The following is a 22,805-nucleotide window of genomic DNA, read 5'->3' as shown; positions in this document are numbered from 1 at the left end:
ATATAACTGGTGGATAATGTATGAATTGATGTGTGCCAGTGCACAATGAATAAGTGTACACTATACACCATGGTTTGCAAATGTGGTGTTATTTCTGGCAAGGCAATACATTCTGTAGTGTCTTGTCTTTTTTCTTGATGAAGGTATATGCTTTGCTGGTAAATCTACCCGCCTCCGAGTGGAACTTACTGGTACAAACACTGCTGTACTTTCCCTGTGGGCTGACAGTCTGAGCCTGAGTGAGGATCACACCGGGCCAGAGCAGACCCCGCTGGGACGTCATGAGACCCTACTGACATGCTACCCGTCAGTCACACGAGTGGGAGGATGTGGTGCTTCTAACAGGAAGTGACGCTTCTGCTGTGGCCCAGGAGAGGCAGAGGAGGTGACCCCGCTGCAGAGGTGGCACTTTTACTGTAGACACTAGAGCAAGCCTCTTCAGAGCTACAGCCCAGAACATGTGGTGACTACTATGGCTGTGTTGCACAGCTGGTGGAAAGGTTTGCGTGAAATGTGGAGTGACGTAGTTTCAGTATGGCCCTGTTCGATGCAAATATCTAAGCCCACTATATAAAAAGGTTCTGTTATGTGTCAATAACTTTACTCAAAACCACCTCAGCCCTCACTTTGACAAACTGACTGTGAGCAGCTCTTTTACTAGACAGTGTTACTATGACAAGCTGTAGTCGTAGGGGCCTACACTTCAACATGCTGTGTGTCTGTACGCAAGTATTGTTCAGAGTGGGAGAAGTGGGGGTGTGCTATTGATGTAACATGTGTAGGCAGATTAAGTTTTTGACGTTTCATGTCCTGATGACCTTAAATCCTACACCTGTGTGTGTTGGACAAAGTTGGGTGTGTGAAAGGTTGAAAGAAGATCAGAGACAGCAACACAAAGGTGCAAAACATTTACCCCAACAGTTTAACCAGGTTACCCAATTCTAAATATTATTTAGTGGAGATTACCCAACTTCAAGAATACATACTCCCAAGGTGTAATGAACACGATGGGAGACAGAGAGCTGGTTTCAAGCGCAGGGCTCAGCAGGTGTTTATTTGCAAAGGACCACATTAGGAGGCAGGTAGCTGGGTCCAGGGGCAGGCAGAAGGTCATACACAGGAGGAGGCAGGTAGCTGGGTCCAGGGGCAGGCAGAAGGTCATACACAGGAGGAGGCAGGTAGCTGGGTCCAGGGGCAGGCAGAAGGTCATACACAGGAGGAGGCAGGTAGCTGGGTCCAGGGGAAGGCAGAAGGTCATACACAGGAGGAAGCAGGTAGCTGGGTCCAGGGGCAGGCAGAAGGTCATACACAGGAGGAGGCAGGTAGCTGGGTCCAGGGGCAGGCAGAAGGTCATACACAGGAGGAAGCAGGTAGCTGGGTCCAGGGGCAGGCAGAAGGTCATACACAGGAGGAGGCAGGTAGCTGGGTCCAGGGGCAGGCAGAAGGTCATACACAGGAGGAGGCAGGTAGCTGGGTCCAGGGGAAGGCAGAAGGTCATACACAGGAGGAAGCAGGTAGCTGGGTCCAGGGGCAGGCAGAAGGTCATACACAGGAGGAGGCAGGTAGCTGGGTCCAGGGGAAGGCAGAAGGTCATACACAGGAGGAAGCAGGTAGCTGGGTCCAGGGGCATGCAGAAGGTCATACACAGGAGGAAGCAGGTAGCTGGGTCCAGGGGCAGGCAGAAGGTCATACACAGGAGGAGGCAGGTAGCTGGGTCCAGGGGCAGGCAGAAGGTCATACACAGGAGGAAGCAGGTAGCTGGGTCCAGGGGCAGGCAGAAGGTAATACACAGGAGGAAGCAGGTAGCTGGGTCCAGGGGAAGGCAGAAGGTCATACACAGGAGGAAGCAGTTAGCTGGGTCCAGGGGCAGGCAGAAGGTCATACACAGGAGGAAGCAGTTAGCTGGGTCCAGGGGCAGGCAGAAGGTCATACACAGGGGGTCCAAACAAGGCAACAGTACAGGCAGGGAAAAGGCTAGTAACGTCGTCTGGGAGATCAGGCAATAGGTTGATAACAGGAAATCTGATAGGCTAAATTGAGTTTGAGTTTATTTTATTTTTACAGGGACAGTGCACGTGAATCAACGTTTCAGTAAAAGTGCCGGTTTTAGCCAGCCGGCTAATTTTCAACCGCAGTCCCGGGGCAGGTTATTAAAAACAATTAACAACAACTAATAATTACAGGCAGGTAATAGGCATCATTAGTGAGGCAGGCCAAAACGATCATACACAGGAGGATTAATTACAGGAAACCCAACACTTCAAATAGAAGTGTGTCACAAAACAAACAATACCTCACAATGATGGGGTGTGGAGAACTGAACTAAATAGTGTGTGATAATGACATACAGGTGTGTGAACAGGTGATCAGTTTTCAGGTGATTAGGATCTGGAGAGTGAGCTGCGTTCAGGGGATCTATGTGTTTGAGAGTGTGAACTGGAAAGTGAGCTGGAGAGTGAGCTGCGTTCAGGGGATCTACGTGTTTGAGAGTGTGAGCTGGAAAGTGAGCTGAAGAGTGAGCTGTGTTCAGGGGATCTATGTGTTTGAGAGTGTGAGTTGGAAGCAGACCTTACACAAGGGATGGGTCTAACAACATAGGCCTAATTAATTTTAGATCCCATTCTTCAACGGTACCTACTCCCGAGGGATGGGATCTAAACAGCATTTTGTTTAAATCATACAAAAAATAAATTGACTTAACTAAAAAACCCTAGCCTCAACCACAACCTTAACTCCAGGTTAAATACCATGGATGAATAGTGTTGGAAATCATGGGCCTGGAACATCGTTATTGGTCGGATCAACAAAGCAAGAGCAGTGAAAATGCTTGGATTAAGATACGAATACAAAATACCCCAATGGACTCAACGAAAGTACTTAGGTACATCCTAACCTGCCCCTAATCTTAGCACTACCCCAAACATTGAGGTAGGGCTGAGTCCCACGTCTTAACTCCCCCCTCCCATATCTAACCCAAGCGATGCTGGAGTCTCTAACCACAGGATGGACAATGCATCACCTTTTTTCCCCTGGATGTCTCTTAAGGAATAACTTATTGGGAACAGCAACTAAACTCTAAACCTCCATCCTTAGCAACTCCTGGAAGCTGAGCTACAGTGGTGTAAAGCTCGACTCAGTGGAAACGCATTCTCTGGAGTGATGAATCACACTTCACGATCTGGCAGTCCGACGGACGAATCTGGGCTTGGCGGACGCCTTTGGGATGAATTGGAACGCTGACTGCGAGCCAGGCCTAATTGCAAACATCAGTGCCTGACCTCATCAATGCTCTTGTGGCTGAACCCAACAATGTTCCAACATTTAGTGGAAAGCCTTCCCAGAAGACAGGAGGCTGTTATTGCAGCAAAGCGGGGGACCAACTCCATATTAATGGCAATTATTTTGGAATGAGATGTTTGACGAGAACGTGTCCACATGCTTTTGGCCATGTAGTGTATGTTCCCCTGGATGGATTTCCCATCTGGCTAACACCTAACTCTCAAAGTCCTCCTGGCTTCAGAGATTGGAATGGCTCTTTGATGTTGTCGGCGAGATGCGTCGATAATTAAGGGGCTGTGCGTTTTCTGGTTGGTTCTCCTCTGTGATATTCTCACTCAAACACGCTCACACACACAGCCCCCGAGCGCAGCCCCTCTCCATTACAACGGTTGGATTATCATATCCAGACAACGAGAGGTCTCAAAAAAAATTTGCAAATGTTGCAGTAACAAACAACCTCCTTTCCAGACAAGTGTGTCACAGCTCTCCCTATTTCAATTAAACTATTTAAAGAGGGCTTGATCTGTTTGCTTGGAATTTTATGCAGCCAAATGTTATCTAATGTGGTGATCTATTGTGTTTCCCATGCATGGCAAAGTTTTGGAAGGAGTCATTGGTACTTTCATGACAAAACTTGCTTTTTGTTTCACTTTCCATTTCCAAGCTTCATCAGTTCAGCAATGTTGCTTCTCCTTTTGTGGTGAGGCTCCTATTTCCTCTGTTGTGAAATATGAATAGTAGCAGTCTCTCCAGTCAGGTTGACTCAGTCAAAACAACAGCGGATGAGCACAAGGGAATGACAAAGAAAGTTGAAAGGTTTTGTAATGACTTCTCCCAAACCATGTGTTGCTCTGCACAACATCATCTTTCCTCCCTTGATGCTACTTCCTCTCCCTCAGTATGGCCTTGTTCTCAGCCCAGAAATGTCTTCCTCCCTGTCCTAAGAGGACATTCACATTCTTCCATGGTGTGAGATCATAACATATTTTGTCTCTTATTTTGTTCTTCTTTCAGTACAATACTACTATTGTAACACAGAGAACCCCATGAGGATATGTCAGGCCTTAATGCTCAAATCAGTTTAGTTTTCAAATCCGTTTTGCACTATGGACTGTCCAAACAGCAAGTTAAAAGTGACCAAATCGGATTTGTGTGTGTTCAGACAGCAGTAATCAGCTGACAAGGCTATGCTAGTTGTCATAGTAATGACGTGTGTGTGTGTGTGTGTGTGCGTGTGTGTGTGTGTGCATTAGTGTAGGCTGATTGGTGGTGGTGCTTGTGCTTCCCATCACTCAGAAGTTATGTAGCAAGCTAAGGTGACAACAGTGCCTGTCATGGACGTTTCCCAGTTGCTTTGAATGTTCAAAATCATAGGGTAAGAACACTTTTAAAGTCTCAAGTCAAGTCCTTTTTGACTAGCCACAGCAGTCAACTAGCTAGCTAGGTAGCTGTTTAGCTTTCTAGAACATTCACTTATTTGTTTGTAACTAGCTTGGTAATTGTTTATCTACCACATGTTCTTGTCAAACTGTCAACAGAGTAGCCAGCAAGCAACAAGATATGCAAAATAACAGTCTAAAAACCACTTGAGGGTAAATAAATCAGATTTGACCAGTCAGACACAAGTCACACGGCCAGGAATCAGATTTTAAATATGGCTTGAAATATCCAATTCCATGTGCTTTATGGCTGGCTGTTCAGACTGCAGGAAAAAGAACAGATTCGAATCAGTTATGCAACTAAATAGGATTTGAGTAATTTGAAACTGCCAATGTGAACACAGCTTTATAATCTTCACCTGGCATAGCCAGAAGATGACTGGCCACCCCTCGGAATCTGGTTCTTGCTTGGTTCCTGCCTTTCTAGGGAGCTTTTCTTAGCCACTGTGCTTCTGCCTCTGCATTGCTTGCTTTGGGGTTTTAGGCTGGGTTTCTGTATAGCACTTGGTGACAACTGCTGATGAAAAGGGCTTTATAAAATAAACGTGATTGATTGATTGAACCAAGTCCAATATATCATGATGTAAATTCAAAGTGCTGTGTCTCCATGGAGAATTGGACTTGGGCGGGTAAATTCTCCTGCAGACGTTTTTAACTCAATATCAAATCCTTTCTGGGTAACAATTTAGTACCTTACTGTGATTGTTTTCAATTAAATGGTCAAAAATGGCTTCTTAGCAAAAACCAATTTCTCAAGCAAGAATTTAGCTAGGAATGTCTGGGAGTGGTCTGAGTGAAGGGCCTAATTGGAGGAGCCTAATGGGAGGGATATGTAACCTGAAAACTAGCTGTTATTGGCAGAGAGGAGGGCAAACTCTCTTTGTTATTGGTCAATTAACTTTTACCGCCTGGTGATATTGCCAGGCAATCCAAACCCACCCATGCAAAAAAGCTGAAATTGCATGTCTTTTCAAACAGCTCTTACCCTAAAGGGGCATTATCATTTTCACAATTTCACATTATTATTCCAACCTCAGAGTCGAAATATACACTGCTCAAAAAAATAAAGGGAACACTAAAATAACATATCCTAGATCTGAATGAATGAAATATTCTTATTAAATACTTTTTTCTTTACATAGTTGAATGTGCTGACAACAAAATCACACAAAAATGATTAATGGAAATCAAATTTATCAACCCATGGAGGTCTGGATTTGGAGTCACACTCAAAATTAAAGTGGAAAACCACACTACAGGCTGATCCAACTTTGATGTAATGTCCTTAAAACAAGTCAAAATGAGGCTCAATATGTGTGTGTGTGGCCTCCACGTGCCTGTGTGGCCTCCACGTGCCTCCACGTGCCTGTATGACCTCCCTACAACGCCTGGGCATGCTCCTGATGAGGTGGCGGATGGTCTCCTGAGGGATCTCCTCCCAGACCTAGACTAAAGCATCCGCCAACTCCTGGACAGTCTGTGGTGCAACGTGGCGTTGGTGGATGGAGCGAGACATGATGTCCCAGATGTGCTCAATTGGATTCAGGTCTGGGGAACGGGCAGGCCAGTCCATAGCATCAATGCCTTCCTCTTGCAGGAACTGCTGACACACTTCAACCACATGAGGTCTAGCATTGTCTTGCATTAGGAGGAACCCAGGGCCAACCGCACCAGCATATGGTCTCACAAGGGGTCTGAGGATCTCATCTCGGTACCTAATGGCAGTCAGGCTACCTCTGGCGAGCACATGGAGGGCTGTGCGGCCCCACAAAGAAATGCCACCCCACACCATGACTGACCCACTGCCAAACCGGTCATGCTGGAGGATGTTGCAGGCAGCAGAACGTTCTCCACGTGACAGTCTCCAGACTGTCACGTCTGTCACATGTGCTCAGTGTGAACCTGCTTTCATCTGTGAAGAGCACAGGGCGCCAGTGGCGAATTTGCCAATCTTGGTGTTCTCTGGCAAATGCCAAACGTCCTGCACGGTGTTGGGCTGTAAGCACAACCACCACCTGTGGACGTCGGGCCCTCATACCACCCTCATGGAGTCTGTTTCTGACCGTTTGAGCAGACACATGCACATTTGTGGCCTGCTGGAGGTCCTTTTGCAGGGCTCTGGCAGTGCTCCTCCTGCTCCTCCTTGCACAAAGTTGGAGGTAGGGGTCCTGCAGCTGAGTTGTTGCCCTCCTACGGCCTCCTCCATGTCTCCTGATGTACTGGCCTGTCTCCTGGTAGCGCCTCCATGCTCTGGACACTACGCTGACAGACACAGCAAACCTTCTTGCCACAGCTCGCATTGATGTGCCATCCTGGATGAGCTGCACTACCTGAGCCACTTGTGTGGGTTGTAGACTCCGTCTCATGCTACCACTAGAGTGAAAGCACCGCCAGCATTCAAAAGTGACCAAAACATCAGCCAGGAAGCATAGGAACTGAGAAGTGGTCTGTGGTCAGCACCTGCAGAACCACTCCTTTATTGGGGGTGTCTTGCTAATTGCCTATAATTTCCACCTGTTGTCTATTCCATTTGCACAACAGCATGTGAAATGTATTGTCAATCAGTGTTGCTTCCTAAGTGGACAGTTTGATTTCACAGAAGTGTGATTGACTTGGAGTTACATTGTGTTGTTTAAGTGTTCCCTTTTATTTTTTTGAGCAGTGTATATTAAACACAAGAATATCACGTTTTTGACTGCACTGCCTCTTTAATGTTGGAAACACAACTTGGAAAAACAATTTGATAAGTATGATTGCACCATCATGATTAAAATTAATTTAAGTAAGGGCTAATCCAGTAAAGTGACCTTCCACGGAGTTGCATTATTTTCCAGAGAACGTATAGAGCCCCGAGTTGATTATCCCTTTTATACCATGGCTATAATTTCACACATTTGCCACTAGAAGTGTGTTCATTTGACAGAAGAAATTGGCTGACAGTCGTGGCATATCAGACCGTATACCACGGGTATGACAAAACATTTATTTGTATTTCTCTAATTATGTTGGTAACCAGTTTATAATAGCAATAAGGCAGCTCGGGAGTTTGTGATATATGGTCAATATACCACGGCTAAGGGCTGTAGCCAGGCACTTAGCCGTGGTAAATTGGCTATACATCACACCCCCTCAGGCCTTATTGCTTAATTAAGTATTTTGTTGTTGTAGATGGGACAGTAACATTAGTCATCTCAAAAAAGTATACTTTATCAAAAATGTTTTAATATATTTAAAAATAAATATTTGTATGTTTAGCTCACATAATATCATTTAAAAGTATGCATTAAGGTGTCTGTAATACAGTAAATGTGTCAATAACGAATTTAATAAATCAAAATGCATTCTACAGCTTTTTTTTACAATCGTGGGGGGAGTGCCACGATGAAGGCAGGCTTTTTTTTTTTTGGCACGCTGGGTTCAAAACATAAAAATCATTGGTTTGAATACCGTCAATAGATATTTAGCCACGCCCTCAAGACAATGGTAGGGTACATTAAGGCAAGGACAGTTAGTAATATCTGGGTTTACTGGTACAAGAAGGTGCTTTCAAGTAGATTAATTACCATTGTTAATGTCAATTCTATTTGGATTATTATTGTTTTCACCTGCACTGCTGTCATCTGGAATCCATAGCCCGGCTGTGTCCCGTAGCTATATATTTGGTCTGGAGGGCTGTGAAAGACGATGCATCTGGTACTCAGGGTACTGTGTTTCTCTCTGCTCATACCGGGCTGTCTGAGTAGCACTGGTGAGATAACGATAGGCTGTGCGCAATGGAGAACCTCTGCTGGTTCTCCGGATATCTGCTGTGAAAGCTGCCATCCAGGTAAGTTTCTAAACTAGGCAACTGTATATGGTTTAACTTTAACAGTACTCGGTGAATTAATGTAATATGGCTTGGATTTTGAGAATTCAATTCTAGAGGGTTTATCTGGTTAAATTATGGGGTCTATTCAATCTGTAAAATTGAAGCGTTACAGATTCCGCGATAGAAATGTAAAGTTAATTTCTGATTGATATGCAGCGTTAACCGTGAATGATGTCTCTGCTAAAGCTGGAACATTGCCTTTAAATGTCAACAAAGCTGTACAAATTAACTTCAGGTAGGCAGATTGAATAGAGCCCATGTCTTTCATGGGGATGAACAATCTAGTGTATCCCAGGTTGTGAATTAAATATTATTTCCTCTTTAGTGGTTATACCACAGTGACCCAGTTGATTTTCAGTGGTTTCTAATAGGACCACATTAAAGGGGATGGATAATGATCACCCGGGATCAGATCAATGATAAACTTAGCTCTATGTGGGAAGGGAAATACATTCCTATCAAAAGCATTTACCTTATATATTCATGTCCACTGCAATTGCTACTGATGAAGCAAATTTGATGTTAATCACCTGACTCTTGAGTTATTATGGATGCAGATTTGATTTCAATATAGTACGTTCAATGTTGTCTGTGTGTGTATTTGTGTAGGGAACCGTCTGGTGACTCCCTGTGGTCCAGACCCGAAAAAGCTGTGTGTTCCCTGTAGGAATGAGACCTACACAACTGACACAACATCATTCTCCTGTCGCAGGTGTACTCAGTGCGTAGGTATGTCACCAGGATATTTGAGCTTTTAACATGATTTATTTACCCCTGAACTGAAATGTCTATTGTTTGATAAATTAGACTTTTAACAATTTTACTCCATTTTACTCTGCATGCTTGTGTGTGTGTGTGTGTGTGTGTGTGTGTAGGTGGGGCCCTGACCCTTAAGAAGGCCTGTACAAGAAGCAGGGACACAGAGTGTGGCTGTAAGGCAGGACTCAGATGTGGTGATGGCCACTGCTCCTTTTGTGTCCAGGAGTGTGGAAAGGGCCAGGAACCTCTTCCCGCTGCACGTAAGACACATCTGTACCTGCAAACACGAAAGTCATACAAGTTATCTGGCATGCCTAATAAGACTCACAATCTCAGGACACTTATTCACCAAGTCTCAAACCTCTGCCTGTTTGTCTTCATAGGCTCCTGCCGGAATTGTCCAGTTGGGACCTTCAGTGACCAAATCCATGAGAAGTGTAAGCCTTGGAGAACAAGGTTAGATTTAATTTCCCCCTAAACTCTGAGTTTGATTCAATATTGGTGTACTGGTAGTACTAATGCCATGGCATTAATCTGCCAACAAATGATTACCGTATGCAGCAAATCATGGCAACCCCAAACAAAAATCCTGCACCATGACTACTCAATGTAATCTGGTATTGGAGAAAGCCAATCTTGAATCTTTATTTCTCCATCTCTGTCCCAGCTGTCCCCATCCCCATGAACACATTGTGGCCTTGGGAGATGCAGTTAGTGACAGCAAGTGCAGCATTACCAACAATTCAATCCCCCAAGTGATTACCTTACCTACGAAACGGGGCTCTGAAGGTAAGACCTGTGAATCTAACACTATGGCAAAATTGATGTTGTAATATCACCTTGTTTGAAAGATGCCAACCTCTTACTCCCAGATGGCACAGGGCTGGTTTGGGCTATAACGGCCTCGTGTGGAGTCTTTATCATCCTTATTATCTTGTTTCTGGTCATCATCATCAACAACAAAAAGAAACCAGAGAAGACAACCCACAATGAGCCAAACCTTATTGTGCCAACTCCTCCTACAGGTAATCATATTCCTCCTCATTATCAGGGGACAGCTCATCCATACTGGATCAATATTCTGTAAGCTTTCAAACTGTTGTCCTGAAATGTAGAAACAGCTTTATCTTAACCTCAGATTCAAATATAAACTCAATCTTCTCTCCCTGATCCTCCCTCGCTCCCCTATATCCCCCCCTCTCCATCTCAGATGAGCCGAGGAGCCTGATAGAGGTCAGTTTCCACCACCCTCAGCAGGAACAGGGCAGCAGTTCTGAAACACTGCACTCCCAGGACTCTGAGACCAAGCTCCTGCCTGTGTGATTGGGAGTGGCGAGGTTATACTAGGTCTGATCTACAGGCCACTACCTCACACACTGGCTCTCTGATGCCTTTCCAGTGATTGGCCAACACATCGTTCCAGTACTGTTAGACTGATTGTTCATGCCACACGCTGTCACTAAGGAATTGAGAGGTTCAGATAATTTTGAGCATTTGTGATCTTTAATACCCCAGTATTTGTTTGTATCTTACATGCACATTCAAAGATGTGAATATTGAGATCTCTATGTAACAATGACTTTCTGTGAAAGTATACCATTTATGTCAGCCAGTAAACTGATATTCAAATGTCAGTAGTGGTGGGGAAGTTCAGGGGGAAAAAACATTGTCATTATTTGACCTATTCATTAGTTAGACTCCCCAGCAGTTACTGTATCAAGTGTCTGCTGCTCGATTAGTTCAACTATGTACATACTTGTACATTTCCTGGTTGTATTAGCATAGTTTCCTGTTAATATAGTTTAGATGACCTAAACGTGATGAAATGCTACACTTGACATTTGTATGTGCGAGGGTGTGAGCAGAGTCATGCCGTTTTTGTATAATACAGCGCAATGTGGGGTTGAAGCAACAGTGTAAACCACAGGCAGCTAGATGTGACTGCCCACATGCCTCCCACTGCCTTATATCATATTCACGTATTTCCTGTAAGGCTAAACTCCGCTGCCCACAGTTACTGAGCAGAAGTAAATACCCCTATTTAACATTACTGTGACACAGATTCATTACAGCAAGGACAAAAGGTATTTTTCTCAGCACTTTGTTAGGAATGTGCCAATGTGATACAGTACGGGACTTGGAGCAGCGTTTTGTGTGAAAGTACTGCTTGTATTGAATGGGATAAGAGTGAAGGACGTGTGGGAAACAATATGTCATATTCTTCTCTATGATACACTGCCAGAAAGCGAGGGGTCTGGACTTTCCTCAAATGTAGTAGGGGATGCTAAAGGTCAGGGAATCCTCTCATGTGGGGCTTTCCCCAGTCCTTTACACAGAAGCTTATCTAATGTCATTGGAACCATAAATTAACTAATACAAATGTAAATTGTACTTGACACGCAATTTATAATGTAGGCAATAGGCATTGCAAGTGATTCCAAAGGGCTACCTTTAACCTAGTTTGATTAAACCCTTTCACCACTGTAGTTTTGCAATCACAATCATTGTTTGTGGCTTTGCTTATACATGCATGTTAACTCAAGCCGTTTTGCCCTGATTGTAAATAATAGCTTTCACAAGGTCTCCTACGTGCTGTACAATGGGATAACAGATCTGTGATAAAGTGTCTGACACACGATACCTCCCTGTGGGCTCTCCACTAAGCAGAGCTGGGAAAGCCGAGGGATTCTGATGTGTCATATTAATCATGTAGTACCATCACTGCTGGGAATGTACACAATGAACACAATGAAACTGGTCTGACTAAAGCTCACGGGATCTCGTTGGAATGCTGAATTACACAGTGCAGGGAAGACCCATGACTGTTAAAAAGAGCACCTCAGCCAGAGGATCGTGTAGAAACATTGGTCAGATCTGTACTCATGTAACCTCGACTTGTCATGAGTATACAGAGGAGTAGCGTATCATAGTGGAGTTACAGTAACTACGCAAGGGTGTCTGAACTGTATCTGTATTTAGCTAGTGTGACAGGCATAGGCCACTGAGATGGAACATCTCACATTCACAATAGGGGCCATAATTGCCTACATGGTGTAAAATGTTAACCCACACCCATGGAGTGGGCTTATAACAGTAGAGGTATTAATGAGTCATCACCACCACAGACTGTCAGTCATCTGAGGACAGGGGACAGGGTTTTTAAAGAGCCAGTTACTGATACAGTGCTTCTACACCTGCATTGCTTGCTGTTTGGGGTTTTAGGCTGGGTTTCTGTACAGCACTTTGAGATATCAGCTGATGTACGAAGGGCTATATAAATACATTTGATTTGATGGATTATTGAGTGGCATTCATGTGAATATGTACTTGGACTGGCAGGCTCCTAAGGACTTTCTATGCCTTGTATACAATATGTTATAGGCCATGATAAAATGGTACTGATTGAATAAGTACTGTAATATTGTTGTTTTGATATTAAAGAACTAGTAAATACCACTGGGTTGTCTTATTGTATTCCAACCAACTGTCATAATCAGCTAAATTTCCGACAGCACATTTCTGGTCGGCATACAGTGCCTTCGGAAAATATTCAGACCCCTTGACTTTTTCCACATTTGTTATGTTACAGCCTTATTCTAAAACTAATTCAATTAATTGTTTTTTCCCTCTCAATTCCCCATAAAGACAAAGCAAATTGTTGCTCATTTATTTAAAAAAAAACTGAAATGTCACAAAAGTATGCAGACCCTTTGCCAAAAGGTGCTTCAACAAAGTACTGAGTATTGATTACAGCGTCGAGTCTTGGGTATGACGCTACAAGCTTGGCACACCTGTATTTGGGAAGTGTCTCCCCTTCTTCTCTGCAGATCCTCTCAAGCTTTGTCAGGTTGGATGGGGAGCATTGCTGTACAGCTATTGTCAGGTCTCTCCAGAGATGTTAGATCGGGTTCAAGTCCAGACTCTGGCTGGACAACTCAAGGACATTCAGAGACTTGTCTCAAAGCCACTCCTGTGTTGTCTTGGCTGTGTGCTTAGGGTTGTTGTCCTGATGGAAGGTGAACCTTTGCCCAGTTTGAGGTCCTGAGCGCTCTGTAGCAGGTTTTCATCAAGGATCTCTGTTCTTTGCTCTGTTCATCTTTCCCTCAATCCGGACCAGTCCCTGCCTCTGAAAAACATCCCCACAGCATGATGCTGCCACCACCATGCTTCACCATAGGTATGGTGCCAGGTTTCCTCCAGACGTGATGCTTGGCATTCAGGCAAAAGAGTTGGTTTCATCGGACCAGAGAATTTTGTTTCTCATGGTCGGAGTCCTTTAGGTGCATTTTGGCAAACTCCAAGGAGGGCTGTCATGTGCCTTTTACTGAGGAGAGGCTTCCGTCTGGCCACTCTACCATAAAGGGATGATTGGTAGAGTGTTGCAGTGATGGGAGAACCTTCCAGAGGGACAACCATCTCCACAGATGAACTCTGTAGGAATGACCATCAGGTTCTTGGTCATCTCCCTGACCAAAGCCCTTCTCCCCCGATTGCTCAGTTTGGCTGGGCGGCCAGCTCTAGGAAGAGTCTTGGTGGTTCCAAACATCTTCCATTTAAGAAAGATGGAGACCACTGTGTTTTTGGGGACCTTCAATGCTGCAGAAATGTTTTGGTACCCTTCCCCAGATTCTGCACCTCAACATAATCCTGTCTCGGAGCTCTACGGACAATTCCTTTGACCTCATGGCTTGGTTTTTGCTCTGACATGCACTGTCAACCTTATAGACAGGTGTGTTCCTTTCCAAATCATGTCCAATCAATTGAATTTACCACAGGTGGACTCCAATCAACTTGTAGAAACATCAAAGATAACCAATAGAAACAGGATGCACCTGAGCTTAATATCAAAGGGGCTGAATATTTATATAAATAAGGTATGTTTTTTAAATGTTTTCATACATTTGCTAAATGTATTTGTCATTATGGGGTATTGTGTGTAGATTGCTAAGGGGGAAAAATAATTGAATACATTTGAGAATAAGGCTGTAATGTAACAAGATGAGGGAAAAGTCAAGGGGTCTGAATACTTTTCGAAGGCACTGCAAGTTTCCCTAAGAGAGAGGAAAAAGACAATATTACTGCTGAGGTTTCATGGCTGTTAATTTTATTCAGAAAAACTTCTCAGAAACCTACGAGAGCACTAATGCCAGTGTGTGTATCTAATATATGTGTCTCAATAGTAATATGAACATTTCTACTTAAATAGAAGAACAGAATGAATAATGTTCATGCTCAAACAGGCAAAAAATATTTGGACCATAATGTTAAAATAAAAGTATTGTACAAGATTACATTTAAGCAATGAATCAGATTGTGTTCATAAGACACTATAAACACAAAACTAAAACTATTTATCAATACAAAATAAATGCAATCGTTTGAACTGTTCCATAAAAAAATAGGTCACAAAATATAAGTAAACAACAATTGTGTGTGCGTAAACAAAAATCATGCAATAAAGATAAGTTATAGCAAACTACAAGCCCAGCAGTGCCTGTCTAATGTGCAGTTACTGTATGATGTGTGCAAAAAAATGCTGTTTAAATAAAAGGAAGGGAAATGTACAGTACAGAGCGATGATTGTCTGTCGAATGAGTGCTGCAAAAGGATGGGAAGCAGAGAGTTGGTGGAAAAACTACATTGAGGATGAACTTACATAACCAATCAATGTCCAGTTAAGGTTGCTGGTAGAAGGTTTAGCAGTATGCTCTGTTGACTGGGTTTGCAGTGTCCTCCTGTCATACACTAAAGATGTAGTGTTAGCTGTAGGATGGCTACAGTACAGTATGTACAGCATGGGGATCCCAGGGATTAAACATATGACTCAATATCCTACCACATACTTGGCTTACTGGGGAAATACAGTATTAGCATAAAGTGACAAGTCTATTTCCCAGTAATTGGGAAACTTGTCACTTTAGCAGGGTGTGAATGACATGATAGTAATGATATAGTATTGATAGAGAGCTCCTCAGGTATTTTTCAAACAGATATTGACAAGAGGGATTGGATGCAATCCGGTCAGGTATGGTTAAAGCCGTTTGAATTGGAGTGTTACTTAGATCTCCCATTAAAGGGATACTTCAGGATTTTGGCAGTGAGGCTCTCTATTTACTTCCCCAGAGTCAGATGAACTCAGATACCATGTTTGTGTCTCAGTGTCCAGTATGAACGTTAGAGGTAAATTTGTGAGCCAATGCTAACTAGCGTTAGCACAATGACTGGAAGTCTATGGGTATCTGCTAACATGCTAGTAGATACCCATAGACACCTAGTAATTGCGCTACCGCTAGTTAGCATTGGCTCACATATTTACCCTTAACTTCTTTCATACGGGACAAACACAAACATGGTATCCGAATTCATCTGACTCTGGGGAAGTAGATAAAGGGCCTCACTGCCAAAATCTTGAAGTATCCCTTTAATAATACTAAATAATGAAACAAATAAAAGTAACAAACAATAAAACATAGTGATTGATATTAACCTTCTCTCATCAACACAGAAGACAAGAGAATAATTGGCAGGTCAACTATAATTCTTCACTTTGTTAATTATATTAGGTTATATGAACCCAAATTGTTGTCTTATCTACACCAGTAATTTAAACAAAAACAAAATCTCCAATTGTATTTAACTGGTTAAAGTGCTAGTTGGGACAACTAAATAATAATACAAGTATCTGGAGATAGTCCTCTCGGACCAGGTTAAGTAGTGTGTGTGTGTGTGTGTGGGGGGGGGGGGGGGTGAGGGGTTGTTCCCTGTACACCCAGGCCCAGTATCTCTGTGACATCACTGCTGCTTACAGTTCTCCTTCTTCTCTTTGGATTTGGCGCGTCCTGATTTGGCGCTTTGCCTCTTCGTGGGCGGGATGAACGTAGGCTCCTCCATAAAGTCATGTAAGCCAGAGTGGGGGATTGGATGAGACTGACAGGAGGATGGGCCTATTAAGAAGACAAGAGAAGGTCCTATAACTGTACATCACCTCTATATGAAGCTACATGTTATGGTCAGGTGTTACATTGTTATTCCTACCAGAAATGGTCTGTCCCGCTCTGATGCTCTCCTTGCCTGGTCTCTTGGTCTTGAAAGTTGGGTCCAGTTCCTCTGCAATGTTTCTGATTGGCTGTTGTGATCTGTAAGGATATAAGTAGCAGGTTGAAATATAGAACTTTTCATAGCCTAATCTATTACAAAACATATGTTTGCAGTCCATTCCACAGGTAGCAAATCTCTAGCAAAAACCTTTTCAAAAGACCCATATTTTAGCAGCAAATGATAAGATCAGGAGGGCTAAGGAGGGCATTTCCAGACAGGGGTTTCCCAGCATTATACATTACATTAGAGTGGCACAGTAGGGTTGGGTGGTATACTGGGGTATTTTGAAATACTCATGGTATGATTTTCAATAAAGTTTTTATTACATTTAAGTATTTATTTTGACTTGAAATACCTGCAGTCAACTTGTGCACTAGTTTAGGATATAAAATGAAGAACGCAATCTGCTTTATCTGTTCCATTATTTTTCATTATGAAGCTTACCAGTAAGTACTTACCAGTAGGTATGCCTAGTTCCCTTAAAATAGCTCAGCCGGTCACATGTTTGTTTAGAAACGCAGGTGATCTAGTAACACTTTGCTAAATATTTTCCAGTTAGATGTGTTATAACTGTCTAAAATGTGCTAAATACTGTGTATTTTATTTGCTAACTTACTAACGAGTTATCCAAGTGGCTAGCTTCCTACAAAAATCAAGCTCATCTTGGTAACTGTAGAGAATCCCCTCCTGGATCAAGAACCTTGCGGTTGTTTTGTGTGTGAGGAAAAATGTGAGTAGCATGTTTGAGTTTCTTGTATAACTTTGAGCTGGGATGTCTGTCCTGCAAATAGTTTGAGAGACCATATAAAATGTTTGCATACGCTCATTTACATTTAGCTAGCATCCGCAATGGTATTTTACATGTACTTGGTAATACCGCATACTGCAGGATGGTTGGTTTGAAGTTATGGAAATGTGGATACTGCCCAAGCCTGACTCACAGTGTTGAGGTGGGGCTAGGGGCCTGATAGTCTGGAGAACACTCCTCAGTAGGAGATGGAAGGCCCTCGGAGTCCAGTCTCTCCCGCTGAATCTGACACACAGAACACATTATTATTATTATTATTATTATTATATTGTTTTGAAATAAGACTGTTAAGTCAATGTATAGTGTCAATAGTTAACATTATATGTAGACAATGGCTCATAAAACCAGCAGCAGCTACCGGTCTCTCTCTGACAGTTCTCCTGTTGTGGGGGTCAGCCAGGTCATGCTGTTCACGTCGTGATCCCGGGCCATTAAGGTCACGTGACTGGCGATTCGACTGTATTTCCTGTTTCTGCATGAAGCGGGCGATTTCCTGACAGAGGACACAGTGACCACGAAGGGTTAATACACAATAGGCATGTTGTTACACATTGGACAGGTGGACTCTAGCTGAACCCAAGGCTTTGAAGGACCTATGACCTGAGCCTATGATTTATCTGATGAATTTTGAGATTGGTTGATAAAAAGGTCAAATGAACTTTGGAAGCACATCCCCTAGTTAAAGAAGGTAATATACCTCTCCTTAAATCAGGGGTATTCAACTGGGGGTCCACAGCCCTCAAAGGTACTTTTTTAGAAAAATGTTTTATTTGATTTAGCTAGGCAAGTCAGATAAGAACAAATTCTTATTTACAATGACAGCCTACCCTGGCCAAACCCTAAACCGGACAACCCCGGGCCAATTGTGCGCCGCCCTATGGGACTCCCAATCACGGCCGGTTGTGATACAGCCTGGGGATCTAACCAGGGTCTGTAGTGATGCCTCTAGCACTGAGATGCAGTGCCTTAGACCACCGCACCACTCGGGAGCCCTTTTCGCAGGGGGTCTGCGAAAAATATAGAAGCAAAAAATAAATGACTTTTGAATTACATGCCTACAGTAGAAAAGAGTAGAATATTTTATTTCTAATGATGTCAACTTTATTTTTTAACTCCTAGTATTGAGTGAAATAAGAGTCAATTACACTCGCTGGTGTATCTAACATGGGCTTTGAAAAAGCAACCGCGAACAGGCCAGTGCCACTGGCAAGTTTTATTGACTTGGACATAAACTTTTGCTAACCTTTGTTTAACCAGATAAATAGCTGCTCTAAGCAAAAATGTGTTTGGAGTTACATTTCTAGCAAATAGTATGTTAGAGTTTACACTTCCTCCAATTATCATGTGGGAAGTCAAAATAATGAAAAAAATGTCTAGCAGATCTATTCATTTTAAAATGTTGATTACTTCTCCTCGCCATTATTAGTTTTGTTAACGTATGATGGGGTCCCTGGGTCTTCGGTTTTCCTGGGAGCGGGTGCCTGGGCAAGGAAAGGTTGAAGACCTCACCTAAACCATAGCCTCACTTGCAGTCAGTTCTGTTGGGAGATAATACCAAAATCATGATATTTCCTTTTACACCTTTATCTTACCTCATCCTGAGCCACTTGCGCAACTCTGAAGTCTCCCTCTGGGTAGGAGTCATGTGGAGAGAGGGAAGAACGGGCTGGAGAGCTCTGCAATGACAAGAGGATTACTCAGCATGGCGTTGCTGCAGTAACTCCCCTGAATCTACTCTGAACATGTCATGACTCTAGGACCAAGAACATATTCAAAATAGCTTCATAATTGTATGTTTGTTAATGTGTAAAAAAAATAAAATTAATTTCCTGAAAACCTCAAATTTTCAAGACAGACTATCAGACAGCGACATTTAGTAACATAGTTGGATGTGAGCCAACACAGTACAGCCAGTAGGATGATCCTCCCTTACCCTAGTCAACAGCTTCTCCTCCTCCTTTTGCAGCCTCCTGGCCAGTTCCTCATCCAGCAACACCTGGTGCAGTTCCCCCAGGTCCAGACACACCCCCTCCTCCGGCTGCAGCGCGGCTCCTGTAGAAGGAAAGACCTGGGTCAGGAAGGTTTAGAGATAAAGGCTGTGATGAGGTATGATTAAAAGGTCTATGAAATGACATCTAGTGAAGTACACTGAGCAAAAATTGAAACGCAACATGCAACAATTTCAAAGATTTGACTGAGTTACAGTTCATATAAGGAACTCAGTCAATTGAAATCAATTAATTAGGCCCTAATCTATGGATTTCACATGACTGGGAATACAGATATGCAGCGGTTGGTCACAGATGCCTTAATAAAACAAATTTAAAATAAAGTAGATCAGAAAACCAGTCAGTATCTGGTGTGACTCATTGCGACATCTCCTTCACAGAGGTGATCAGGCTGTTGATTGTGGCCTGTGGAATGCTGTCCTACTCCTCTTCCATGGCTGTGGGAAGTTTCTGGATATTGGCGGAACATGCAGTCGTAAACGTTAATCCAGAGCATCCCAAACATTCTCAAATGGTGAGTATGCAGGTGAAAGAACTGGGACATTTTCAGCTTCCAGGAATGGTGTACAGGTCCTTGCGACATGGGGCCGTGCATTATCATGCTGAAAGATGAGGTGATGGCAGCGGATGAATGGCACAACAATGGGCCTCAGAATCTCATCACGGTATCTCTGCGCATTCAAATTGATTAAATTGATTAAATACAATTGTGTTCGTTGTCCCTAGCTTATGCCTGCCTATACCATTTGCCCACAGAAGTCGGTTCTGACGCCAAACTGCAGTCAGGTCAAAAACCTGGTGTGGACAACGAGTACGCGGATGAGCTTCCCTGAGAATTTTTGCACAAACTGTCAGAAACTATTTGGTTGTGCAAACCTACAGTTTCATCAGCTGTCCGGGTGTCTGGTCTCAGACTGTCCACAGGTGAAGAAGCCGGATGTGGAAATCCTGGGCTGGCGTGGTTACATGTGGTCTGTGGTTGTGAGGCCGGTTGGACATACTCCCAAATTCTGTAATGCGACGTTGGAGGCGGCTTACGGTAGAGAAATTAACATTACATTCTATGGCAACAGCTCTGGTGGATATTCCTGCAGTCAGCCTGCCAATTGCACTCTCCCTTAAAACTTGAGACATATGTGGCATTTTGTTGTGTGACAAAACTGCACATTTTAGACTGGCCTTTTATTGTTCCCAGGACAAGGTGCACCTGTGCAATGATCGTGCTGTTTCATGCCACACCTGTCAGGTGGATGGATTATCTTGGCAAAGGATAAAAGCTCACTAACAGATGTTTTAGAGAAATATGCTTATTGTGCGTATGTACAATTTTAGCAGGTAGCCTAGCAGATAGCATTGGGCCAGGAACTGAAAGGTTGCTGGTTCAAATACCCGTGCTGTCAAGATGAAAAGTGAGCAAGGCCTTAACCCTATTTTGCTCCAGGGGCATCACACTACTATGGCTGACCCTACAGAACAACATCTCTCTTCACCTGACAAAATCTTTATTTAAGAATAAAATAGGTTCATCAAGAAGAACAACAATCATCTCTTAGATCATTTCAAGAGAGGACAAAGATGAAGGATGGAGAGGGGTTTGAAGAACAGCTAGTCTATAAATGAGGAAAATCCAGATGAAGGTATTTCCCAGACCATCAGAATGAACACTACAAAAGAAAAATCTAATTTCTGAGAAAAATAAAAAGATTTGGAGGCCCCTCCTTTAAACACAAGGAAACCAAGATGAGTAGATTTTTCCAGATTTGATTGTTGAAGGAGGGAGGAAGTGAAGAGGAGTAGATGTACACAGAGAGGTTGTTGGGAAGCTTTGGGTAGAGAGTACAGTAGTCACCTCCCCTGCAGGTCTGTGTTCAGAGTGCTGAGGTACCTGCAGCTCAGGGTGTTACCTGCTTTGGAGGTGTGCCTAGATCTGGCCCTGATGGAGGCCCCTCCTCTGCAGAAGCTTTGGCTGAAATGGTGGGCTCTCCGCAGGGGTCTCTCCTCCCTCCTCTCTTCCTCCTCCTCTGAGCTGTTCTGCTCCTCCTGCTTATAGCCATGCTGGCAATCACTTGCACTCCTCACCCTGCGCTCACTATGGTGGTGCCTATCATCCCTGCCATCCCTCTCCTGGTCCCCACCTGAGCTGACCCTGTTCCTAGGGTCTCCACTACTCCTCCTCCCCCCTCTCCCTCTGCTGTGTTCAACATTGACCTCAGTCCAACTACCCTCCACTATGGTCAGGTTTTCAAGGATTCTTTCTCCCTCTCCTCCATGGCCTTGGTTACTGTAGCCTTCGCTTTGTGAGGCTCTCTTTCTTTCCCCGACATCTCCATGGTAACTACGCCTGATGGGGACAGCTCTTAGAAAAGCTCTCTGTTGATGTTGAGAGTCACTGTGGGCAACGGCATTTTCCCCATCATGCACTTGGCAGTCTCTGACCTCACCTCTGACCCCCCGTGACCTTGACCCCCCATGGAAGCTCTGCCTCACGGCCACACCCCTCTCTCTTAAGTCATGGGCAATCAGGTCCCATACATTCACAGCGCGCCTGCTGTCGTCATGGTAACTATAACAATGCCTGCTGGCATTGTCCTGGAAGCGGACTTGTTTGTTGTCGCTGGTTTCTCTGTAGGTCCACCTCCTCCTAACCCCGTCTCGGTCTCTATCCTGCAGCCCTCTGGCAGAGTCATTAGTACTACTGATGTAGCGCCACCCTCTCCCCTCCTCTGACTTGAGGTCCCTGTCATAACCCCAGTCATGCTTTGCCCTGGGATTCTTATCCCAAATCCTAGCCCTCTTTTCCTTAACCCCCCTATGCCTTTCCTCCCTTGTTCCACTTCCCCTCTCCCACATCCTGCTGCGCTCTTCTCTGGAGCTGATGGGACTGCCGAGACTCCTGTAACTCCTCTCCGGTAGTTGGTACACAGGAGCCTGGCAACGACTAGGGGCAGTATTGAGCCATTTCTCCAGTCTACAGGGCCGGGATGGAGGGAGGTGTTCAGGGAAAACAGTGTCTGCGTCCTCTGAGCCTTCATCACTCAAATAGTCTGGTGGAGGGCATTGGAGGTAGTTTCTGATGAGTCTAGGCGGATTAGAGTGTCCATTATGTGATGATTGTGTTCTGTTATTCTGTCCTGCTGACCTGTGGGTCTCATACAGAGGCTCAGCAGTAGAGTGTGACTGTGGCTGTGTGTTAGAGATGGAACATTGCCACCTGCTGGTAGCAGGCTGATGGTGCAGCCCTTCTCCCTGGCTAGGGCTGGTGCTGAGAGCAGGCAGGCGTGGGCATGACGAGGGTGAGCCACGGACATTGGTACCGTCTATAATCAAGCCAAACATGCAAACACAAAAGCAGGTGAGTGTGGGTGTTAATGGTTTATATTAGACAGGCGCAGTGAATGGTGCCAGGCTAACACAGGGTTCATTCATATCAATATACAAGGGACCATGCTAGACATGCCATTTTGTAATAATGATTTTTAATATTTGGCAAGGAGGCATGTAATTAAATTATCCTAGATGATTTATCTATAAGTGAACATTTAAAT

General features: G+C 43.9%; 2 protein-coding genes across 4 annotated transcripts in view; one reads left to right on the top strand and one right to left on the bottom strand.

Moving 5' to 3' along the window:
* Positions 1-8,228: 8,228 nt before the first annotated feature.
* On the top strand, positions 8,229-12,801 carry LOC139416653 (tumor necrosis factor receptor superfamily member 9-like). Its single transcript, XM_071165586.1, has 7 exons — positions 8,229-8,544; positions 9,196-9,315; positions 9,462-9,605; positions 9,729-9,801; positions 10,013-10,134; positions 10,218-10,370; positions 10,556-12,801. Exons 1-7 carry the CDS (start codon positions 8,403-8,405, stop codon positions 10,666-10,668), a joined length of 867 nt encoding a protein of 288 aa, XP_071021687.1. The 5' UTR covers positions 8,229-8,402; the 3' UTR covers positions 10,669-12,801.
* A 1,626-nt stretch (positions 12,802-14,427) lies between these two features.
* Positions 14,428-22,805, bottom strand: part of LOC139416652 (coiled-coil domain containing 187) — a 44,027-nt gene continuing 35,649 nt past the window's right edge. For 2 of the 3 annotated variants that reach the window (XM_071165584.1, XM_071165583.1), the window contains 7 exons: positions 19,185-19,303; positions 18,844-18,927; positions 17,610-17,744; positions 17,385-17,476; positions 16,381-16,481; positions 16,182-16,289; positions 14,428-15,452 (listed from right to left, as the gene is read on the bottom strand). In XM_071165584.1, coding sequence (XP_071021685.1) covers positions 15,400-15,452; positions 16,182-16,289; positions 16,381-16,481; positions 17,385-17,476; positions 17,610-17,744; positions 18,844-18,927; positions 19,185-19,303 — 692 coding nt within the window. In that variant the 3' untranslated portion in view covers positions 14,428-15,399. Of the gene's footprint in view, positions 15,453-16,083; positions 16,290-16,380; positions 16,482-17,384; positions 17,477-17,609; positions 17,745-18,843; positions 18,928-19,184; positions 19,304-22,805 lie in introns of those variants that run through there. The other variant, XM_071165585.1, reaches the window with a different exon arrangement.

Source organism: Oncorhynchus clarkii, chromosome 9 (assembly GCF_045791955.1).
Source record: "Oncorhynchus clarkii lewisi isolate Uvic-CL-2024 chromosome 9, UVic_Ocla_1.0, whole genome shotgun sequence".
NCBI classification, from domain to species: Eukaryota; Metazoa; Chordata; class Actinopteri; order Salmoniformes; family Salmonidae; genus Oncorhynchus; species Oncorhynchus clarkii.
The sequence above is the reverse complement of the archived record's forward strand: the minus strand, read 5'-3'. Positions and strand labels throughout refer to the sequence as shown.